This window comes from Musca autumnalis, unplaced genomic scaffold (genome assembly GCF_047663935.1).
Source record: "Musca autumnalis isolate F117 unplaced genomic scaffold, ASM4766393v1 scaffold_2, whole genome shotgun sequence".
Classification (NCBI taxonomy): Eukaryota; Metazoa; Arthropoda; class Insecta; order Diptera; family Muscidae; genus Musca; species Musca autumnalis.
Window position 1 is genome coordinate 114,627,353 of NW_027411755.1, and position 23,656 is coordinate 114,651,008.

The 23,656-nt window shown below is 34.9% G+C and overlaps 1 protein-coding gene across 1 annotated transcript in view; it reads left to right on the forward strand.

Annotated features, from left to right (window-relative positions):
• Positions 1-23,656, forward strand: part of LOC141394500 (uncharacterized) — an 809,570-nt gene that overhangs the window by 388,125 nt on the left and 397,789 nt on the right. Inside the window, exon 3 of the mRNA XM_073969009.1 lies at positions 13,358-13,556. Coding sequence (XP_073825110.1) covers positions 13,358-13,556 — 199 coding nt within the window. The remainder of the gene's footprint in view (positions 1-13,357; positions 13,557-23,656) is intronic.

Consider the following 23,656-nt stretch of genomic DNA (forward strand, 5'->3'; position numbering starts at 1 on the left):
CAACAGCATCAAAATACTGTGTGGAATAAAACGAAGCCTAAGACGTGAAGGTTGGAGCTATAATTTGCAAAAATATGAAGAAAAAAATAAAAATCATATTTTCATATTTTCGTAAAAATTTCACGCAATAGTGAAGATATTCCGTTGCAACAAAATTTTGCCTTATAGTTTTTCTATTGGCGAACTCTTTTAGATCATTACATTAAATCAGAGGAATTTCCAATTCCAATGATTATTACAACACTTGAAACGCATATAAACCACGTAATAGTGGAAATGACGTATTGCGAAAGAAAGTGCATTTACTATTTATTTAGAAAAAAATCTATTATACCTGCGGATAGTTTCTCCCTCCAAAGGTTTTTAATATCTGTTCTCGCACATTTTAAATAGGGGTATCACTCTATTTATTCAAGTAGAACTGACACATTTAACATGCGTTTAAATACGCGATATTTTCAAAAACATTTTTTGCAGATTTTCGAAATTTGAGGGTTATCATATCTGCCGAATGTAAAAGAACTACATTTACTGGGTTTCCACGGAAATCGTATGAAGTTTGTAATTTTTGACTCCAACAAACATTATTTTGGAAACAATTTACGTACACATATTTCGACTTTGAGCACAGATTGCTGTAATCCTTTGAAGATTATACGCCAAAGTTATGCATTAAAAACTATTTTAAGGAATCCAACGGTGAATCGCGTTAAAACCCTTTATTTTACCTGAATCCGTTCAAAACATATGGTATGTTACAACAGTTACAATGCCTCATACCTCAGTTTAAACATAAGTTAATTTTCTACAAAAAGGTTTATACATATATCCATCCCACTGACATGACACTGCGAACGCAATCGTTGTAACTCGATACGTTTTACTTTTTATTGATGTACAACTAGTGGTTCACACAACGCGGGAAATCACCGTCAACGCATATTGATCCATAAATCTTTCAAAGATTTTTTTTTTCTAAAATACACATAGCCTATCCCTTTCGCAAGTATCCATCCTTCGGATCCATTCATGAGTAAAGTAGAATCATCGTCTGAAAGAGTCTGATTTTTGTTTTACGACTGGTGATTATGCTTTTAAACAAACAATAGCGGCATCTGTTTCCCAATATTATTCCTCTCTTTGTTTCAAAACTGTTATTTATATCGGTGTCGAGCCACCGTGGTGCAATGGTTAGCACGTCCGCCTTGCACTCAGAAGATCTGCGGTTCGAATCCCAGGCCAAGCAACATCAATAAATTTTCAACGGTGGCGAAATTCCCCCTCAGTAATGTTGGCGACATTTCCTCAGTAGTTCAGCCATGAAAAACTTCTCTACAAGTGGTGTCGTATGACACCTCGTTCGGACTCGGCGATAAACTGTAGGTCCCATACCATTGAGCCAATATGAATCGGCGTGCACTCATTGATATGAGAGAAGACTCCCTTGTCCCCTCCGGGATGTTATGGGAACATATGTATGTATGTATGTATGTCGAGTTAAATATAGTCATTTACTACCCCAAAATTATATTTTCTAAAGTCCACAGTTGGTCCGAATCTACTGCCCGCATTGCTTGTTGATAGCATATAATAGGCCTTATCTTCGTTTACTGTCAAACCCACATTGGCATTTTGCTTCGACTCTGACTCCGGAGTCGACTCCGAGTGTAATTCGCAATACCACTGAAAGTGAAATTTAAAATTTTTATACCCTCAGCCTCTAAGCTAACGAGGGTGTACAGTCTGTCGCAAAAGTTAGTATACACCGTTGAAAACAAAATGTATTAGGGATAAATATCACTATAACTTATTCAAAACAACAAACAATTAGTTTTATTTGATAGACAAGAAGGTTGCCTTCCGTAATAACAATTAAAAGTGCGCAATATTTGCATACATTAGCAAATGTACGGTTCGAATCCCAAAAATACCAAAATTTATGTCGCAAAAGTTAGTATACAACGGATAATCCTCGTGGAACTGTGTAAAAAATTCTTGATATTTTTGAACAAAATGAAACTAAATCTGTACTTAAGATCATAAGAAGTATATTAATTGCCTTTAATGGCAGTTATAGTACTTATAGTGGCAAGTCCAACGTACTCTGGATCGTAAAATCCACAAAAATTGGTCATCTACAAATACAACAACTGTAGCGACAAAATTCCGGATGTTATGTCCTGTTTATGAATTCTAAAGCCATGAAATGCTCAGAGAAGCTCTATAGTTTCAATATGGGGTGATCTTGATCGAGTTTCGACTTGTCCTGTTTGAAAAACCGGGAATTTCTTGAAGGAAACCCATACTTTTGAGGCCATTGTCCTTTTGAAACATGTAATAATCCTTAATCCTTACACATAAGGACTTTCATTTTGAGTTAAATTTCTCACAAATTAAGTCCCTTTTCACATTCCCACCAAAAATAAATAGTAGGAGAACCTCAAATTCTGGTGTAACCCGCAGAGATACTCCACCACCACAGAAGGATATGATAGCTAATTTAAAATTTTAATACCGAGCTTTCTCTGCTGTTATAACGCATGGATTGTGCAAAAACGTTCTGAAAAGCTGTGTTCGCTTCACTTAGGACCAAAATACAACTAAATGGATCAGTTAGAAGTAGTTCATTAGACATTAGTAGTACATTAGACACTAGGGACACGAGAAGCATGTCCGATACTGCTAAAAGGCCGGTAGGACAGTATAACTGTAGCGCTTACAACGGACCTTGAGGTTCTCCTACTATTTACTGTTGGTGGGAATATGAAAGGGGGCAGCATTTGTGAGAAAATTAACTCAAAAGGAAAGTCCTTATGTGTAAGAATTAAGGATTATTACATGTTTCAAAAGGACAATGGCGTCAAAAGTATGGGTTTCCTTCAAGAAATTACCGTTTTTTCAAACAGGACAAGTCGAAACTCGATCAAGATCACCCCATATTGAAACTTTAGAGCATTTCTGAGCATTTCATGGCTTTAGAATTCATAAAGAGGACATAACATTCGGAATTTTGTCGCTACAGTTATTGTATTTGTAGATGACCAATTTTTGTGGATTTTACGATCCAGAGTAAGTTGGACTTGTCACTATAAGTACTATAACAGCCATTAAAGCCAATTAATATACTCCTTATGATCTTAAGTACAGATTTAGTTCAAAATATCAAGAATTTTTTACACAGTTCCACAAGGATTCTCCGTTGTATACTAACTTTTGCGACATAAATTTTGGTCTCTTTGGGATTCGAACCGTACATTTGCTAATGTATGCAAATATTGCGCACTTTTAATTGTTATTACGGAAGACAACCTTCTTGTCTATCAAATGATACTAATTGTTTGTTGTTTTCAATAAGTTATAGTTATATTTATCCCTAATACATTTTGTTTTCAACGGTGTATACTAACTTTTGCGACAGACTGTATATTGACTTTGATACGACCACAAAGGTACATCAGCAAAATAATGGTTTAGCACCCCATGTATATATCGACAAATTATTTTCAGGCAATTCGATTTAGCCCTGTCCAAGTATCGAACGTTTCGAACCAAATTTTGCACTTCGTAATATTTTGCTAACTTAGTTTAAATAAGAAGATGTGCCATATCGGTCCACTCCTTCGGGTGCCACCCCCAAAAAGTTCAAAATTGTTCTGTAAATTGGTGTGAACTATAACTCTCGAAGAGAACAATATATTTGGTCCAAATTTTGCACATCGTATTATTCCTTCCAGATACAGATCGGATTCGGAAAAAGGGGAAGTTTAAGAGCTCCTCTCGGATCGAAAACAGGTTTCCTTGCGGCCCTTAACCACTGTAAAATATTTGTCCAAGGCCAGTCTATACTTTCTGACATAATGGCCTAAAAGCTCCAAGAAACCCTCGCGGCACCAACTAAAAAGGCAATCTAACACAAAAATACATATAGACGCATTTGTAAGCACTTGTTGACCCTTTTTCTTTATAAACGTTTTAAAAATATCAAAAATAGTAAATAGCAGGTTCTGGAACAAAGTAGTTGTTGTTATAGATAAGAAAATGTCAAAGGAAATATTGAAGAATAAGCTTGATCGTTCTAAAAATGTTATTAGGAAAAATATAAAAACATTGCGAAAGTGTACTAAAATATAACAGATTTGAGTCAAAATTTAATAACAATAGGTCCTTGAAACGATATTATCTCTTATGTTACACATTGAAACTTTTTTGATTTTATGGGTAAGAAGGAAGAAAAGAACACCCTTCCCCTCCGTTCTCTCCCAAATGCTAAAAAATTGCATGTGAATGTTCCAACGTGTAACATAAAAATAAATTCTGAATATTAAATTTACAAAAAAAAAAAATAGATGTAAAAATGCGGCCGATTGCCACGCGTACCTATTTCCATATAAATTTAATTCTCACTTCGTCAGTATTAATGATGCTATGCTATGTCGAAATGTTCACAGCATAGCATAGCACAGCAATCGATTTTTGATTTCATGACTGTTGCTAGGTGCTGTGCTATGAAATTTTCATAGCCCTAGCATAGTCAAAAGCATTTTATGTAAAAATATCCGTAGCGCAGCACAGCAATAGTTTTCGGTTTTTATTCTGATGACTATGCTATTCTATGTGCTGTGAAAATGTCAGAAGAACAAACAATGTGATGATATTTTCATGTTCGCAGCATAGCACAGAAACAGTTTTCGTTTTTGTTTTTGAAAACAGCACAGCATAGCAATATCATTGATTTTTGAGTTTTAAGACTAAGCTATCCCAGCAAAATTTTCGATGCCAAAGATGCCATTCAATCATGGGTGCAAGTAAGCTGGCATGTCATCTTCTTAGCATCTTCATCGATGAATTATATATGAGCGTGGACCCCAAATGATGACATTCATTTTTGGATCCAAAGCATGTCATTTATACCAATGCTTTGACATGTCATTTTCACCAATGCTTTGGCATGTAATTTTCACCAACCGTTTGCAATTACATTATCATTACGGCGAGAGTTTTAACAACGTTGGTTGTGATTTCTAGTCTCCGAATACATCAGGCCTATTGTAAATAATTTATCTTATATATTTAGAAAAAATTGTATAAACAAAAACTCAAAATTCATTTCATTGGGTCGATGGAATGGGTTCAAATGCCGATGAAAAGATCGGATCTTTTACGACTTCCTTTGCATTGGTTCAAATGCTGATGAAAAGATCGGATCTTTCAAGACTTTCTTTGCATTGGTTCAAATGCTACTGAAAAGATCGGATCTTTCACGACTTCGTTTGAACCAATGCAAAAGGTGCCATGAAATCACGTCATTGCATGGAACCCCTTCCTTCAAATTTTACTGGGTATCCCAGCAAAATTAAATGGAAGTGGTTCCATGTAAAATCATGATTTCACTGATTCTTTGCATGAGTGCAAAGGGAGTCGTAAAAGATCCGATCCTTTTCATCGAATTTTCATGAGTGAAATTGAAGTGGTGAAAGATCCGATCTTTGTCATAATATTGTCATGAGTTCAAATAAATTAATGATTACCCGTACAATAAATGACCAAATAATCATGTACCCGAATAATTGTTTACTTGCAAAAGTAATTGTTAAAATAAAAATAAAAGTCAGATAAAAGTGAGGTAGTGGCAAAATTGGCATATTTTAATTTAATGCAAATTGTTATAAAATAAAAGGGAAATATATTTTGTGTTTGGAAACCGGTTTCATTTGGCGGATATTAAAGAGATGCATGAAAGAGACCCGATCTATAAAACACAAGCTGTACAACTTGACCGGACGCCGATACGCAGTGAGATAAGATTCAAATTTGTCAAAATGCCGCCCTGAGAACAGCAACAGGGTGCCTCTTCAATTCCTCAGTGGACCATATACATGAGGAGGCAAAGATTCTTCCAGTACAGCAACACAACGAGATGATTTTCTTGCAGTACCTGCTCGGGTGTTACCGTGAGAGCCATCCCAATCATTATCTGCTGGCTACCGACACACCCAGTATGCGGCATCGGCCCGCACGACACAAAACACATTTTCAACAGCCCCGCCAAACCTACTCTTCTAACTCCAGTGGATCTGTGGTTACATCCCATCGAATTAGCCACTTTCTGCGAACTGGAGATAGACCCAGAGCCAGATTGAAAAGAAGAACGAACATAGAAACATAATAATAAACACTGTTACAACAACCGACACCGATATAGTATAACGTATCGAGCTGCAACAATTGGATTGGATGGGCCATGTCAATGTCAACAGGATGGATAATATGCTACCGGCATATGAATACGAGCCATTTGACGTTATACGACCCGAGGGAAGGACAAAACTCCAATGGAAAGACCAAGTCGAATATTATATCACAAAACATGGCATCCAAAATTGGAAAAGCAAAGTAGAAGATTGGTGTGTTTGGAAATATATTCTTAGTTCGGCTTATGGAACAATATGTTCTGGTTAGAATAAAAACAATCTAAGTAATTATAAATGAGGCCACCTAAACATGATAATTATAAGTCGTTTAAAAATAACAACAGAATTCAAATTTATACTAGATTTCCCAAATGATGAGCCTGGAGCAGAGATTGGCACATAATTCACCAAATATTGGAAAAACAGAAATCCAAATTGAAAGAAATATCTGGCAGCCAGAGATAAATATGATTTGGCAGATCAATATAATATATAATTTCTAAAACTATATAAAAAATGAAGGAAAATAACATCTGATGATAGAAATCATCTGTGAATTGTATTCTTATTAGTTCAACAAATTACATAATTGAACTGCAAATTTTATTCCGGATTGGTGAACATCCGGATCCAAAGCATTGGTGCAAAATGTCATGACAAAGAACTGGTGCAAGATGTCATGACAATGAACCGGTACAAAATGCCATGACAATGAACCGGTGCAAGAAGCCATGACAATGAACCGGTGATAAATTCCATGACAATGAACTGGTGATAAATGCCATGACAATGAATTGGTGAAAGCGTGTGTCACTCCCTTGTAAATGTCATCGGTGATTCACCGGAATTTTCACCGATGACATGTCACTTGCACCCGTGATTCAACTCATGATTTGTCATCGAACATTTTGCTGGGATGTGCTGTGAAGATTTCGAAGCACAGCATAGACCATGTGCTATGTATACCAGAGTATATAAGTATATATGTCATTGTTGACTTATAGCTCATACGGCTTCTGGTTCAGCGAAACAATTTTCGCTCCAACCATCCAAATACTCGTGGCATTATGACTACAGTTGGAGTGTTCTTGTCCTTTTTATCACAAAACTGAAAATATTTCCGTTCTCAGGATCTATTTTACTTTTAATATGTTTGCTGTGAATTACATACATATTTTGCTGCGTGCTTGGAATAGTGGTCAATATTTTGACATTGTGCTCATATGTTACCAGGATGAAGAGCTCATACTTGAATGAATATCGCAAGTTGAAAGGAGCCTGCTGTAGCTACCTGTTTCAAGCGAGTGTGACCCTTTGCTGCAACATGACAGTGATCGTTGTCGATATTTGCACAACTCTTCCTTGTCCTCGTTGATGGACTCTGATATGAATGATATTGGAAAACTTGGGGAATCTGGGGACGTGATGTTTTCATGTCAGCATAAGGAGTTGTTGTGGCATATTGCCCTTGTACTTTGCATGTACAACCACCTTGTGCATAAAGAGACCCCAAATCCCATGTGCAGATCTGCATCTCTTGGTCAGATTTGAAAAAAAAATACAACAATGAATGATATTTGCATAGGTGTAAGCACAACTATACACTTGAACCAACAAACGATAAGACGAAAATGAGTTTCCCTTACCACCAACAACTGAGAATACTTTCATTGTATGTAACATTGTGGGAAAAAACTTAAAGAAGAAAACTTTGCAGAAAATCCTTTTAGGTGATGAAACGAGTAAGAGCATATGTGTGTGTTTGTATTAAACCCTTACCGTGTGTCAGTTCCTGTCGATGTTAGGTGTATGCTTTTACACAACCAAATTTCCACATTTACAGTGTGACATACCGCAAATTGTGTGTTAACGTTTCGAAATTTGTTTACAAAACAAGACCGTTATTGTTCCGTGTTATCTTCTTTGCTTTCAATCGCTTCTATTCATAGCATTAATGTAGTGTAGTAGTAGTTGTGTTGTTGCTGTTGTGTTGGCGGCATTTAAAGTTGTTACGCATTTGACCCATGTCATTGGAAAATTGTCTGTAATGTTCTTAGCACACTTCAAGTGTAACGCCAACATGCCCGATATCATCCCAAACATACACACACGTTCTTACTTCTTTTGAAAATCCCAAGTCTGTTTGTACTTATGAATGTATGTGTGTTGCCTTTGCTTTCTGCTATCAAGCGCACCATCAGAGTTTATCGTTTTCATGTTAAATTAAAAACTTAACAACTTTATCCTGGTATTAAATGAAATGTCTTTCGTAAAGTAAATATTTTTATTTTTCGTCTAAAACAAAGATTTAGAAGCAATTTTAAACAATGTTTCAAACAGCAAAGTTATCTGCACAATTTATCCGAAATATAAAGCAATTGTACTAGCTTAGAAGAGAAAAAATTAAAAATTTAATTTTATAACTTAAGCCATGTTTTTTTTTTTTTGTAATACAATGTAATGTAGATTTGATAATCTTGGAAAACACAACCAGGTACTTGATGTCTGTTTACATGAATATTTTTAAAAATATATGTAAAAGATTTTTTGGTTTTTATTATAATTTGTTTACGAAATTTTTTAAAAAGCTTTTCTATTCAATGATCGGAAAGGAAAATAAAAACTTTACAATATCGGCGTCTGCAGATCTTATTAAATACATATGTACTCTCTGGTAGCAAACCTTATTTTGTGATATTTTTATTATGTCTAGAGAAACATACCACGATCGATCATTGAAGAAATAGTGTTGAAAGGGATACGAAGAATTCCTCATTTAATCTGATAGAATTAAATAATTCAACAACCAACAGAAATATACTATATTTCCTCATGCATCGTAGTGTCTTTCATACATTGTTGGTCCGATATAAACATTTCCCCAAAAAAATTCCAACCCAGGCGATCGGCTACCTTAACTTTTCAGTTTTTAATGTTATGTTCTTCGACATTGCCTGTCAATTGCTCATTCAGCATTGCAACTAGACAGATCGAATACCATATACAATCGACATTCTCTTTTTGGAAAAATTGTGAATATATGGAGTTTTAAGAATTCTGTAGTCTTTTTTGGGAAGGAAATATGAAAATGCCGGCTAAAATATATGTCATTTTCCAAATCTTTGGGGTATTTATCTTGGGGGCAAAAGTATTGAAATTTTTCAGAGAAGGGGCATCTTAAGGAATGGACCATTTTGGAAGTGGATCTAATTTCGGAGATATTAATTTCGTTAGTAATTGTGCCAATCAGCCATTTTAGCTGGTAGCGGTGGCAGTTTTTGAGCATTCCATCCAGGAAGCATGGATCTGATTACGAAAAAAGTTATATAAAAAAATAAATTACTGCATTTTAAGAATAGTGTTCATAAAGTCTTGCCAAGGTTCAAATTTTTGCATTTCATGAACGCCATTCATAAACCAAAAAATGGTTTCTTCTGAGAGATTGAAAAAAAAACAATTTTGGCGAGTTATTTTGCTTTTATTGACTAACAACCACCTCATACCACCAACCAAACCAGAGACCAATGTTGCTGCTTTTAATAATGCTTTTATTTTGTATTATTGTAATTTACCGTCTCTTCTAATGATTTTCATTGTAGTTTTAGAACAATATGAACCATATGTATAAACATGTTGAGTCTATCAACATTAGGTTGAGACATTAGATGTTGCCTTTATATTACAGAAATTAAAAAATATGTTGATGCGAACTATATCGTACAGACAATCAAATTCCAATTTTGAGATTTGTTAATACAGTGTCAATATGATGGTGAGACCATTCAAAAGAAAAAGAGAGCAAAATTGAGAGCAATTACCAAACAAAAGAGGAAATATGAGAGCAAATCATGGGAATGTAGGGAAAAATAGGAAAGTGATTTTGCATCTCATGAAAATTTTACATATTTTTGAAAAAATAGTGGCTTTCGGATGGATGTACGAAACTGCACATGTATCTTGAGTGAGGTACCTGTACAGTATGATACAACCACATCATGAACGAAAGCATGTAAAAATTCTTGAAATATTTTTTTCTGTGTATCTTGGATGAACATGTCTAAACAATCCGCGAACAGCCCTTAAATAGCAAAGAAACGAAATGTTTAACCTTTTTTGAGGGAGGAACTCGAATGTGTTGTCAGATATATACCTTTTGAAGAAATATTAAGATGTGCAAAATTAATACCGTTGTCAGTCGCTCCTCTCGATTATCGTGCAACCAGCTATTTAATTTTGTCACGGCAGGACGTTTTTGAACTTTTAGACCATTATGTCTGTAGGCATGGATTTGCCCACAGGACACATTATATCACTGTGAACAGTACCACAAGGAGTACCTTCGGAGAACATTTTCAAAACTATCCTCGAACAGCCCTTAAACTTCAATTAAGCGAACATTTTGAAGTTTTGTGAGGGATGTACACGACGTTGTCGTCCGACATAGACTTTCGTGGAACGTGAGAGGTACGTTTGGATGAAACTTTACGATGTGTAAAGTTTCGACTAAATCGTATACTCAATTCGTACGTTATGGTTCTCATCAGTCATTTTTAGTTGGTGCCGCATGGGTTTTTAGGGTGTATCTCAAAAAGGATAGAAACAAAGGGATTCAAAGGGTTAAAAACGAATGTCAATCTCGTAACATCACATGGAACTAAATAAAGGTGTTAGCAAATTACCGACCAAGATGGAGAGAGTTTGTTGACGCACTATGTTCATAATGAACTTTTGAATTAGTTTTTTACACCCTCCACCATAGTATGGTATAGCCCCCATACAACGGTACCTCCCGATTTAAAATGTGTTGAGGCTTTTAGCTACATTTTGTGACCGAGTTCGCTGAAATTTGGCATTTGAGTTTCCTAATGCTCAAAAAACTTCTCCACTAGAATTTTCCAAGATAGGTCCACGTTTGGGTATAGACTCCATACAACGGTACCTCCCGATTTAAGATATTTTGAGGCTTTTAGTTACATTTAATGAACGAATAATGAAAGTAGACATTTGAGGTTCCCAGTAGTCCGGAACTCCTCCAACGAAAATCTTTAACATAGGTACATGTTTCGGTTTAGCCCCCATATAAGGGTACTCCTCCGATTTTCGGTATTTTGAGGACTTTAACTACAATTTTTGATCGAACTGTAAAACTGTAATTTGACACATGAGGTTTCCAGTCGTCAAGAAACTTCTCCACAAAAATCGACAACACAGGCCTATGTTTTCGTATAGCCCCCCATATAACGTTACCCCCTATTTTTGGTATTTTGTGGATTTTGGCTGCAATTTTTAACCGAACTGCTTGTAATTTGAGAGCTGATGTTCCCAGCTGTCACAAAACATCTCCACCGAAAACTGTCAACATAGGTCCACGTTTTGGTACAGCCCCCATATAACGGTATCTCCCGATTTTCGGTATTTTGAGGATTTTAGAAGCAATTTTTGACCGATAATTATTCCATTTTAGTTCAGAATATTTATGGTGGAGTATATAAAATGTTCGGCCCGACCGAACTTAACTTTTTCTGTTCTAGGCTAATATTTGTATTATAAAACATTGAAAGAAATAATTTTGAATAAAGGATTTAAAAACAAATAAAGTTATATTCAACTCCTACGAGTAAGCCTTGGCGTGGGATCGTTGTATTAGATCCTAACTGTTGTTAAATTGCTTATGGAATCCGAAACTAGTGTTGTGAAATTTATGTCGGTAAGAAGTATTTGTAATCAAGACACTGCTTATATTGTATACTCACCTTTTATAAGTACCCTGACCTATTTTTCACACTTTCAGTCTGTAAGCTACCGAAATGTTGGTAAAAAGACTCCAAGAATGTCTGGACAAAATCCGTTTCAAACAATTTGGAGTCGATTTAGCCATATATGTCGGTCTGTCAGGCTTGCAGGCTGGAGCGCACGATAACTTTCGAACGGAACAACCGATCCAAGCTTAGATCAATTGCGGAGGTAGGCCATTTAGGTCCACTCCTTCCGTCACCACCCCAATAAGAGTTCAACATTATATACGATAACTCTCAGTTCACTTTTTCAGGTACCTCTAACACAAAAAAATTTTTTCGCACAGTTACAGTTTAAGGACATTGGTTGCATCGTTTTGATTTTTTCACAATTTGTTTTCGCGGACAAGTCTATATTTTCTGAGATTATGGACCAAAAGCATAATACCTTACGAATTGAGCATGCGACTTGACCAAACTTTTGCTCATTGTAATATATCTTCCAGATGCTTAATATTTGTATGTAAGTCAAGCTTAATCTCAAATTTGTTGTTTTCAAATTTAAAAACAAGAAGATTAAAGTGGAATGTAGTTAAAATTGATTACCTTTGGGGATGGCAGAGAAGACTAGTTTGGTCCAACGGCACTTGGACTCATCAGTTCTCTTAGTTCTATGTATTGAAACAAAGAACCCTTCCCCAATTTTATGACGACTCGAGCTCAAGAATAAGTGTGACTGATGAATTCGTTTAAATGCGAATTCAACCGAAACACCTAAAAACTCTCGTAGCCGCATATGTAAACCAAATTAACTTCCAGATGTGCATATATCACGCTTCAATAATATTTTTACCGAAGGTACTACTTGTGATCCTGATTACGGCGATATTATGCGTTTTGTGTGAGAGTCCATGCTTCCTGACATAATTGTCAAAAATCTCTAAATCCTACATTGACGAACTAAAATATTATCCACCTCCGAAATATACTAGACTACTCCTAGCAAAACCTAAGCATTTATTCGGAAGCTCCACAAACGTTAAGATAAATACCGAAAAAGTTTCGATATTTTTGTTGGTCAGTTCATATATTCAAGACATCCAAATAAATCACAATCATATACGTTAGAATAGGTGTAAAGCTTTAGTTAATTAATTATTTCTGATAAATTCAAATCGGGCAACACTTTAACAAGTGTGTAAGATTACCGATTGAACATTATATAACAGAATAACATTTATTATATGAATTAGACAAACAGTTGCAAGCTGAGTAGTGACGCGAGCGGATAGCGATGAAATATCCAACATTATATACAAACAACTTTATTTTAAAACTACATTCTATACAATCAAATGTGAATCTGATGAATCAATTGCTTTTTATTTTTAGTTTTCTAATAAACGTTTTTGATTTGTTTCTCATTTTCAGTTTTTGCCATATGCTTGGCCAACTCACATGCCGATGAGTCAATAGATACTCGAGAGGGTGCAGATTTGGTACTAAAATGTCGTTTTACAGAACATTATGATTCCAAGGATTTCACATTCTATTGGGCGCGTTGGACCTGTTGTCCGATACAGTTTGAAAATGTTGCCATCGGTGATGTTCAATTAAATTCAAATTATAGGTAAGTCATAAATTTGCATTATTTTATTATACTATATTTTACGTACAGAATCCAAAAGCTGAACATTCATTAAAAGATGCTTTCAACTACAATATACTATGGACCAGAATAACGGATAGCTTTAAAAAACCCACACACACGAATATGTGTGTACGTTTTTGATATCATTCTATAAGACGGTTGTTAACAATGACCCTATATTATCTTTTGCCAAGGATTACATTTATCCTAGAATAGATAATATGTTTTGTTAGAATTTCAATGTACGTACATACATATTTACATATGAATGTATATTAGGCCAAATCAAGTTCGGATGGTCTGAATCACCAGAAAATGTGAAGACTGTTTTTAATTGATCCTAAAATAAAAATATTGTATATAAAGTTTTAAAGGACAAGAATAATTCAGCGATTTGGATCGGATTTTGTTAAATCGAAAAAACAGATTTTATTACATCGATACAAATAATATCGAAAAATCAAGCTAAACTCAGATTTATAGATCCTAGACCTGATGATCTAATGATTATATTTACTGTTATCCAGTCTAATGTAGAAATGACTATGTATCCATAAATTCTGTGTTGTCTCCTTAAAAATTTCTTAAGAATATGTTTTATAGCTTGTTTAAAGTTGGTATTGTTGTTGCTGCTCTTGTTTGTATTTATACACATACATACATACAAACATTTTATTTTATAAGAGAACAATATGCTATGATCTGACTGTCTATACACATTGTGTGGTTACATTATATTTATATTAAAATCTACCCAGATTATTCTAATGGCCTAATATTTACATAAAGTTGGAAAATTTTCAAAAATTCCCTAAATTATATTACAGGTATAGTTTATTATTGTATTCGTAGAACAATGTGAAGTGGGTAGACAATGGAAATTTTATTTAGATATTTATTTATTTTAAAAGATTATTTGTTTATATTGAATGGCAGATAACAGAATTTATACATTGGACATTCTATATACACTATATGGATGTGTATATAGAATGTCCATATGTACGTATGCACATACATATGTCACAATAATATAAAATATTATGGAAGATTTAAATTCCATTATATATTAAACTGGTATGTCTACATGCAGGGGAATCCCTATAAATCGATAATTATAAATAGAAAGACAAGTGAGGAAAGGATCAAAGTCGGGCGGTGCCGAATTCTTGATACCCTACACCACTGCACATATGTATGTACAAAAAATTTAATAATTTGTTTCTCCTCAAATCAGTTTCCAAGTAGCCCATCAGTTCTAAATCAGTAACAGTGAAACTTACGGCATTTAAAAAATGAAAGGTGGAAATGGGGTTGTGAAGGAAAGAAAAAATGGTAGAAATCCGTTCCAAAAAAAAAAAAAAAAAAAAAAAACAGGTAAAGTTTGGCCGGGCGGAATAAAATATTCTGAATTAAAATGGAATAATTAGTTTCCTGTTAGGTGCAAAAAATGGTTTGACCACGAATACCTCAAATGCCTAAATTAGGTAAGAAAATGTAAATAACAATTTCTTCAATCTATTAGTACCTTCATATGGGGGATATACAAAAACACGGACTCGTGAGGACGATTTTTGGTGGTGGAGTTTCAGGACCACTGAGAACCTAAAATGTCAAATTTCAGCTAGTTCGGTCAAAAATTGTAGCTAAAATCCTAAAACTACGGAAAATTGGGGGTACCGTTTATGGGGGTATACCAAAACATCGGCCCATGTTGACGAATTTTTGGTTGAGAGGTTTCGCGACAGCGGAAAGCCTCAAGTGACAAATTACTCCTACTTCTATTCAAAATTGTAGCTAAAATTCTCAAAATACCGAAAATCGGGGTGGGGATACCGTTATATTTGGGGCTATACCAAAACATGGACCTATACTAACGATTATTGGCTGAGAAGTTTCGTGACCACTGGAAATCTCAAATATCAAATTACAGCCAGTTCGGTTAAAAAATGCTGCTAAAATCCACAAAATACATTAAATCCGGAAGTACCGTTATACGGTGCTATACCAAAGCGTAGACCTATCTTGGTAATTTTTGGAGAAGAAGTTTTTTGGCCATTGAGAACATCAAATGTCAAATTTTAGCTAATTCGGTCAGAAAATGTAGCTAAAACCCTTAAAATACCTTTAATCAGGAGGTACCGTTATGTGGGTTTTACACCCAAACGTGGAGCTATCTTGGTATTTTTTAGTGGAAAAGTTTTTTTGTCGTTTGGAACCTCAAATGTCAAATTTCAGCTAATTCGTTCTAAAAGCCTCAAAATACTTTAAATCGGGACTTTCCGTTATATGGGGCCTATACCAAAACATGCGCCTATCTCCACCATTTTTAGTACAGAATTTTTTCAGCCAAATTGGAACCAATTTGGGCGGAAAATGAAGCTAAAATCCTCAAAATACCTTAAATCGGGTGGTACCGTTATATGGTGGCTATACCAAGACGTCGATCTATATACATACAGCCGTCCTCGAACTTCATCTACCTATGGAAAAAGACACTCGGGTGCAAAATTTTAGCGTTCTCTATCAATTATTGCAGACGCAAGAGTGATTACAACAGGCGGACAGAGTAAGGACAGACGGAAACCTCTAGATCAACTTAGAATTTTATACTGATCAAGAACATATATAACTTATATGTCCGCAAATTATTAGTTCGACGTGTTACAAACACAAAACAAACTTAATCATATGCTGAAAATCGGAATTAAACTCCAAACTGCGGAGGTCGATAAAACAAATTCCAACTACCATAAACTAATTACGGGGGTTTTAATTTACACTATTTTTATACCCTCAGCATTTATGCTAACGAGGGTATATGGTAAATTTCAAATTTCCTTTACAATTCCATCGAAAAAAATTAAAATTTTTTTTTGCAAGCACATTCACGATTTTTGGTCCGTGGGTTAAGAAAAAAATCGTGGTTCCAAATCTGTTCGCGTTCACAAAATTGGATGCTGCGCCCAAAAGTTATGGGCGGTTTTATTCCCTTATAAAGAAAAAATATTTAAAAATTCCCTTTGTGTTGTAATACCAAAATGTATATATAAATCGGTAACAACATTTAATATCTATCCGTAGACGCCTAAATATTTGCTAAATTTATTTTCATTTTCGCGGAAAATCAAAAAATAATGAAGGAATCTTGAAGTAAATTTTATTTATTCTAACTCAGAGTCCATAAAAATCTCTAAAAAACTAAATTAAAAATACGTACAGAATCTAGACAATGTCCAGAAAAATGTGAGACCAAAATTTTATAGATTAGGATTTTAAATTGCATATTGCAGCTACAGCAAAAGACAAAAGTTTATTGTTGGAACATTATTTTAAGGATATATTTTTTGGTTTAATACGAAAAATGTGAGAACATTTTTTGGGAGTTATTCTTCTATTTCGCTAAATTTCCAAACAAAACCTGAATTATTTTGCTAAAACCTCTTCAAGGAAAATAGTTTATCATCGTGAATGTATATTTGCTTAGTGTGATAAGCAATAGAATTAGGAAATAAAGAGTGATATTGATATTACAATCAAAGAAAAAACATAAAAGTTAAAAACCGTGTAATGCGCGAAATAGTTAAAATCAGTTGAGGCGCATGTGCTTTTCGCATAGAGCGAGTGCATCTCTGTCAATATGTTTGCATTTTTCCATGTTTCATTCAGCGACCAAAGTGTGCCATCAGTTGCATCTTACTACACCAAAATGCTTCATGTGGGTAAAAATAACGCGATGTTCATATGATTATAAGGCGCATCCGATTTCAGTGACCCCCTGTTAAAAATACGCCAATAAGAAAATTTTTATACAGATTCGTCAAGAACCGCGGATGTGCTACCTGATTCTATTTTTGGTTAAATACGAATACTACTCCCGAATCTCTGTAATTTATGACACACCTTTTTGACAAATATTATAATCACGTATAAAGGATTCAATTTATGTAAACAATTTTAAGGGAAATCGCGGTTTAGTATGCGGATTAGTCAAAATAAAATTTTGCTTATTTTCCTATTTTCAGGGTACCTATATCAGCGGTTTTAGTGGATGGATTCGATCGCGGTAGGGCTCATTAAATCCGGCGCGGAAAAAAACTAAAATCACGCGGGGTTCAAGGGTACCTGAGTCACAGTTGTAAATTTTGTAGCCAAAAAATAGGTTTTTAAAGAAAATTTTGCACCAAAAATTCGAATTTGGACTCCTATTACTAGGGAGCTGTACGGAGCACACTCATGAGATATACATCAAACGACGTGGAATCACGAGTTCTACAATCCAATAAATAGTTGAGGTCATTATCTGGTTGCGCCCTTCAATTATAAGAAAAATTCAAAAAACCCGGATTTCAAAACTTCAAAATGTCAGCATCGATTTAAGGGGGATGCACTGTATATATCGAGAAGTCATACATCAGAACCATGTTGCCCAAGGGGTATTCTTCAATTCTTTCTTTGAGCTCAGGTCTGAATTTTCCCTGGTTTGACTAGAAATCAAGAAAAAACACAAAAAAACTTGCTAACTTCAACACATTTTTACCCATTTTTTTATATTACCACCAACACAGCTTCCACGTAATTTATTTATTATGGTCTATATTACGATACCACGGCTAAAACACTTCAATTAATATAAATATATTCATATTATATAAAATATATTGACAGTTCGCGACTTATTAAATGGTAAACCTCAACTTCAACGATTGTAAAACATTTTTGAATATTACCATATACACTTTTATACGGGCAAAATGTGCCTCATAGAAATAATGGTCTAAGCCCCAAGTATGTTTGGACGAAATGTGTTTCAGACAATTTGGAGTTGATTTAGCCATGTCCGTCTGTCTGTCTGGCTGGCTGGAGCGCACAATAACTCTCGAACGGATCAACCGATTCGGTCCAAAATTTGGCTTTCGTAATATTTTGTCCAAACTTAGTTTAAGTTCGAATATTGGTTATATCGCTTTACTCGTTCCGGTACCTCCCCCACAAAAGTTCGGAAATGTTCCGAAAATTTGTGCGCACGATAACTCTTAAGGAAGTAACCGATTTGGTCCATACTTTGCACATCGTGAAATTTCTACCACACATAGATGAGGTTCCAATATGGAATCAATCGATCCACTCCTTCCAAATATCGGATAAGTTCAGTTTAACACCTGCTCTCGAATCGCTTAGATTTTGGTTGTAGCAACTTGTATTCACTGCCCACAATACGACGGTACAAGTTTTATCAGGGGCAAATTCATACTTCCTGAGAAAATAGCCTGAAAGTTAAAAAACCCTATACCCCATGCCACCGTGTGTAGTGGTTGGAGCGCAAGATAACTCTCGAAAGGATCTGTCGATTCGGTCCAAAATGTGGCTTTCGTAATATTTTGTGAAAACTTAGTTTAGATATAGATTAGGTTCGAATATGGACTATATTTGTCCACTCCCTCGGGTGCTGACAAGAAGTCGACCATATTGGAATTATTTTTATTTTTTTGATATATAAATACACGGTGCCCTTTGAATCAAATTTAAATGGAAGGTGCTTACACCTGGGAAGTTTTTGCGGATTCTGAAACTACAATGTTCACAGATGAGAAAATTCAAAAAACAAAAAAATCGCCGGAGCGCTTTTAAATAAATCGCGATTCAAGTTGACATTTTTAGAGGTTGTTTAGGTTTTCACGATTTTGCTTAGAAACCGCAAGTCCTATCAAAATGAGACTAAAGAAAATGTTGTAGCTATGAAAATTCTCTACAAGATTGACCTTTACGGTATTTTCGTATTTTTTGAGATATTGAAGTTCAAATTTGGACAATGCACTGACTGTATCGCCCCCTTATAAAACAATGTCATGAAGGGTGCGCCTTAACTAACTTTTAATAAAACCGCTTACACAGGGGAAGTTTTTGTGAATTCTGAAACAGCAATGTTCATAGGTGAGAAAAATCAAAAAACAAGAAAAAATCGCTGTAGCGATTTTTAAATAAATCGCGGTCAAAATTCACATTTTTAGGTGTTTTTTAGGTTTTCACGATTTTGCTTGGACACCGCAAGTCCAATCGAAATGGAGCTAAAGAAAATGTTTTAGCTGTGAAAATTCTCTACAGGATTGATGTTTATGATTTGTTCTCAGGCTGTACCATTTTTGAGATAAAGAAGCTCAGTTTACATTTTTAGGTTTTTTTGTAGGGTTTCGCGATTTTGCTTGAATACGGCAAGTCTTATCGGCATGGGACCGGAGAAAATCTTATAGCTGTGAAAATTCTCTCAAGACCGGCTTATCCAATTTTTCATAGGTTGTACCATTTTTTTAGATATATAAGTTTAAGTTGGGAAATTGCAGTCATGACGTTGTTTTATAAGGAGACGATACAGAATTGAATTGAATTTGAATTTGAATTGTCCCAATTTGAACTTCTATATCTCAAAAGTTGTAAAACCTACGAAAATATCATTAAGGTCAATCTTGTAGATAATTTTGATAGATACAGCATATTCTTTGTTTCCATTTTGATAGGACTTGCGGTTTCCAAGCAAATCGCAAAACCCTAAACAACCTCTAAAAATGTCAACGTAAATCGCGATTTACTTAAAAAGCGCTCCGGCGATTTTTTTTGTTTTTTGATTTTTCTCATCTATAAACATTGTAGTTTCAGAATCCGCAAAAACTTACCAGGTGTAAGCACCTTCCATTTAAATTTGATTCAAGAGCACCGTGAATAGTTTATGTAAGTTTATCGTAACAAATTTTTTCAAAGTTATCATTAATATATCATGTTCAACAACTTAACACTTCACCATATCGTTCTTTAACAGGGTACTGAACATTCTTTTTTATGTGGCGGAATCATTCCAACGTTGTTCTGAAAAGCAAATTTATATTTAAAGTAGAAATATCCATACATTTGTATACTCGTATCTACAAAATGATGTACATACGTATGTGTAAGTTGCACAACAACAATAATCCACATTATGTTCTCAGATTCTACTATATCAATTTTTTAACATCTAAACAAGCGTTGATTTTAGCCTTGAGCTAAGGTAGATTAATGTCTGTACGGAAAAGAAAAACAAAATTATGGAATGAAAGTGCGAAAAGAACAATAAATGAAAGTCTAAAGAAACAAATCACAAAGGACTCCAGTAGTGCGATTCTCTAATCCATTGTTTGAGTTACTGACAAAAATCAGTAACATTAAAATGCTTATAATTTCGGAAATTAACTATTTTATTTGGTAAGTTAGAGAACAATAAAAAATAGTCGTAAAGTTCTGCCGATAGCAACAGTGTTGTCAACTTTTATTCAAACCTTTCATTCATAATTTTGCGTTTTAATGTTACCGATTTTTGTTGGTAACTAACAGATAATTCGGATGGAAAAAGAGGCTAAGCTTTTCAACTACCTGAAATCTTAAGTTACTGTTATTTGGAAGCTATAACGGGATTGATTTAGACCAAATCATTTATTCCGTTCGAAAGATATCTTGTGTTTCAACCAGCCAGACAAATGAACAGACATGGCTAAGTCGGCTTCAACTGTCTAAAATGTATTTGATCTTTACATATGTGTCTGTGAGCCGTGAGGAACGTCAACCGTAAAAATTTAAAAATATGTAATCCGAGACATGTCTTGTACTACGCTTTTGCGAAAATTCTGAAATTTTGTGTGAGGGTACCTGAAGAACTGAAGGGAATATTTAAAAAAAAGGAAATGCACTATAGGGGTCCTATTCTTTTTTATATTTATTCTCTCCTTTTGATAGTTATAGCGCCCACAATTTTATTCTATTTCGTCAGATCAGGATTTTTTGAGCATTTGGAGCATTTTGTCAGAAGCATCCATGCTGTAAAAAGAACCAGAAGGAGTACCTTGTGTACAAATTAACAAGCGTTCCTCGAATTTTGAATTTTTGTGTGAAAGGTATCCGACGGTGATGGCCCATATAGACCTTTGTGGAAACTGATGTACATCTGCAAGAAATTTTACGATGTGCAAAATTTCAGCCAAATCGAAGAGTATGGAAGTATGGACTTGCCACTGAAAAAATGTACCGTCGTAATAGGAGCCACGAATACAGCATCCAGGAAAGAATTTCAAAACAGTGCGAGACATGTCCTTAAACTTCATTTTAGCGATAAAAATTTTGTGTGCGAGGTACTCGAAGAAGTGTACCGATATAGTCCATATTTAAGCCTAATCAATGCATGCCTGGGAGAAATATTACGAGACACAAAGTTTGGAACCAAATGGTTAAGAACTTTGAAAGTTATCGTGCGCACCAGTTTTGAACTTTTGCGGAGGCTTAGACCGATATGGTCCGTCTTCGAGCTTAGTCTAGGTATGAACAACACATTACGAGGACCAAAGTTTGGAAAGAAATTGGTTAATCGTACAATGCGCACTGGTGCATTTCAAATTGTCGTGGTGGTCGAGTTCAAATTGTCTAAAATGGATATCGTCAAAATATATTATTTCTAAGTCGATACACACATTTCCGTCTGCATGTCCATAGACAAATTTGGAAATTTGAGTTTTTTACAATGTTTGAGGAATGTCCTTCGTTCTAATCGATTAAAATCAAAGTTTACAAAATTTCCTTAGAAATGTATAGTAGTTTTTGTTGTAAAAGCTATGATATGTTTGTAGGTTAGTTTTTCTTCTTAATCTAGCTCTGGTTTTATCTCCAGGTCTATGAATGGTAATGATTCAATGGGTTATTTGGACGTATGTACAATTTATGACAGTGGATTTTGCTACTGTCATTTTAAAAGGACCGAGATTTCTGCAGGATAATGCACTCCATAACTTTTTTTGCATTCCATCACTTAAGTATCGCTAATTTTGTGGTCTATACTTACGAGTACATTTCCCACAAAAATTCAAATTATTGCACTTATGCGGTCTAAGTGTTTTTCTCCAAAAGACTTGATATTTTACCATAGACAGTCTTTGTGGTGCTGATTTGAACATAGCTTTTTTCTTAAGAATGTCCACATATTCTGACATAATGACCCTGTAGAGCAACCACAACTTCACAACACCTACTGACTATCAAAACTAAGAACCCTACAATAGTGAACCTAACTTATCCGATGTGTTTACACATCCTTTCTTCCGTTTCAAAAACACTCTTTAACTATAGTGTCGGTAAACCATAAAGACACAAACGAATTAATAACATTATTGTGGTGAAATGAACGAACAACGAACCTTCTGGCCTTGTTGTCGTCATTTGTAAAACAGCAGCAGCTGTAGTAACAACAGTAGTAAACAAAGAACAACAATGACGGTGAAAACAACATCAACCTAAGGCTAACCAACATCGACAAGCACAATAAATGTCATTTCTAACTACAGACATCTTAACCAGGTGTTTCTTTTTTCTGCTTTTGGTGAAAAACTCCATAGTCAACCTAAAACGACATTACTTGTTGGTCCAATTTCTAAGGTAATGCATGACACCATGCCTTGCCACTACTCTCAAATAGCCATAATGTTTACTTCTATTGACATTTGCTAGCTAGGCCAAACGAGGAAATCGTTTTGTTTACACAAATTAGATTTACTCCGCTGTTGACGGCATAAATGAGAATATTTTTCTAAGGCATACCTACCGTCAATCTCAGTTTTCACACTATAGGCATCAAAATTTACCTTTCGCAAATACATAAAAGGTCATATTAGCTATTTGCTTTTATATCATAGGTCTAATAAGGTACATACATACCTATGCAGGTGCATATTTGTGTATGTATGTATGCATGTATGTATGTATGTATGTATGTATAGGTGCATATCATACTCGAAGGCGTTGAATCATGTGTGCGTATACGATTAGGCTATATTTACTTTGCCTAATACGGTTATTGTTATTTCTAGTGTTAGTTATTCGCTTTTGTAGCCTGAAACTTTAATTTCACACTCTCGACTATAGACACACGGACTTGTGCTGCAGTGCATGCAGATGGCGCAGTGTGCAAGACCGGTGTTCAAATTCTCCGGCCTTTTAGGACTTTTGAGAATTTCCATTCAAAAACCACTTGAATTATTAATGAAGTTTATTTGACTATGCATAAG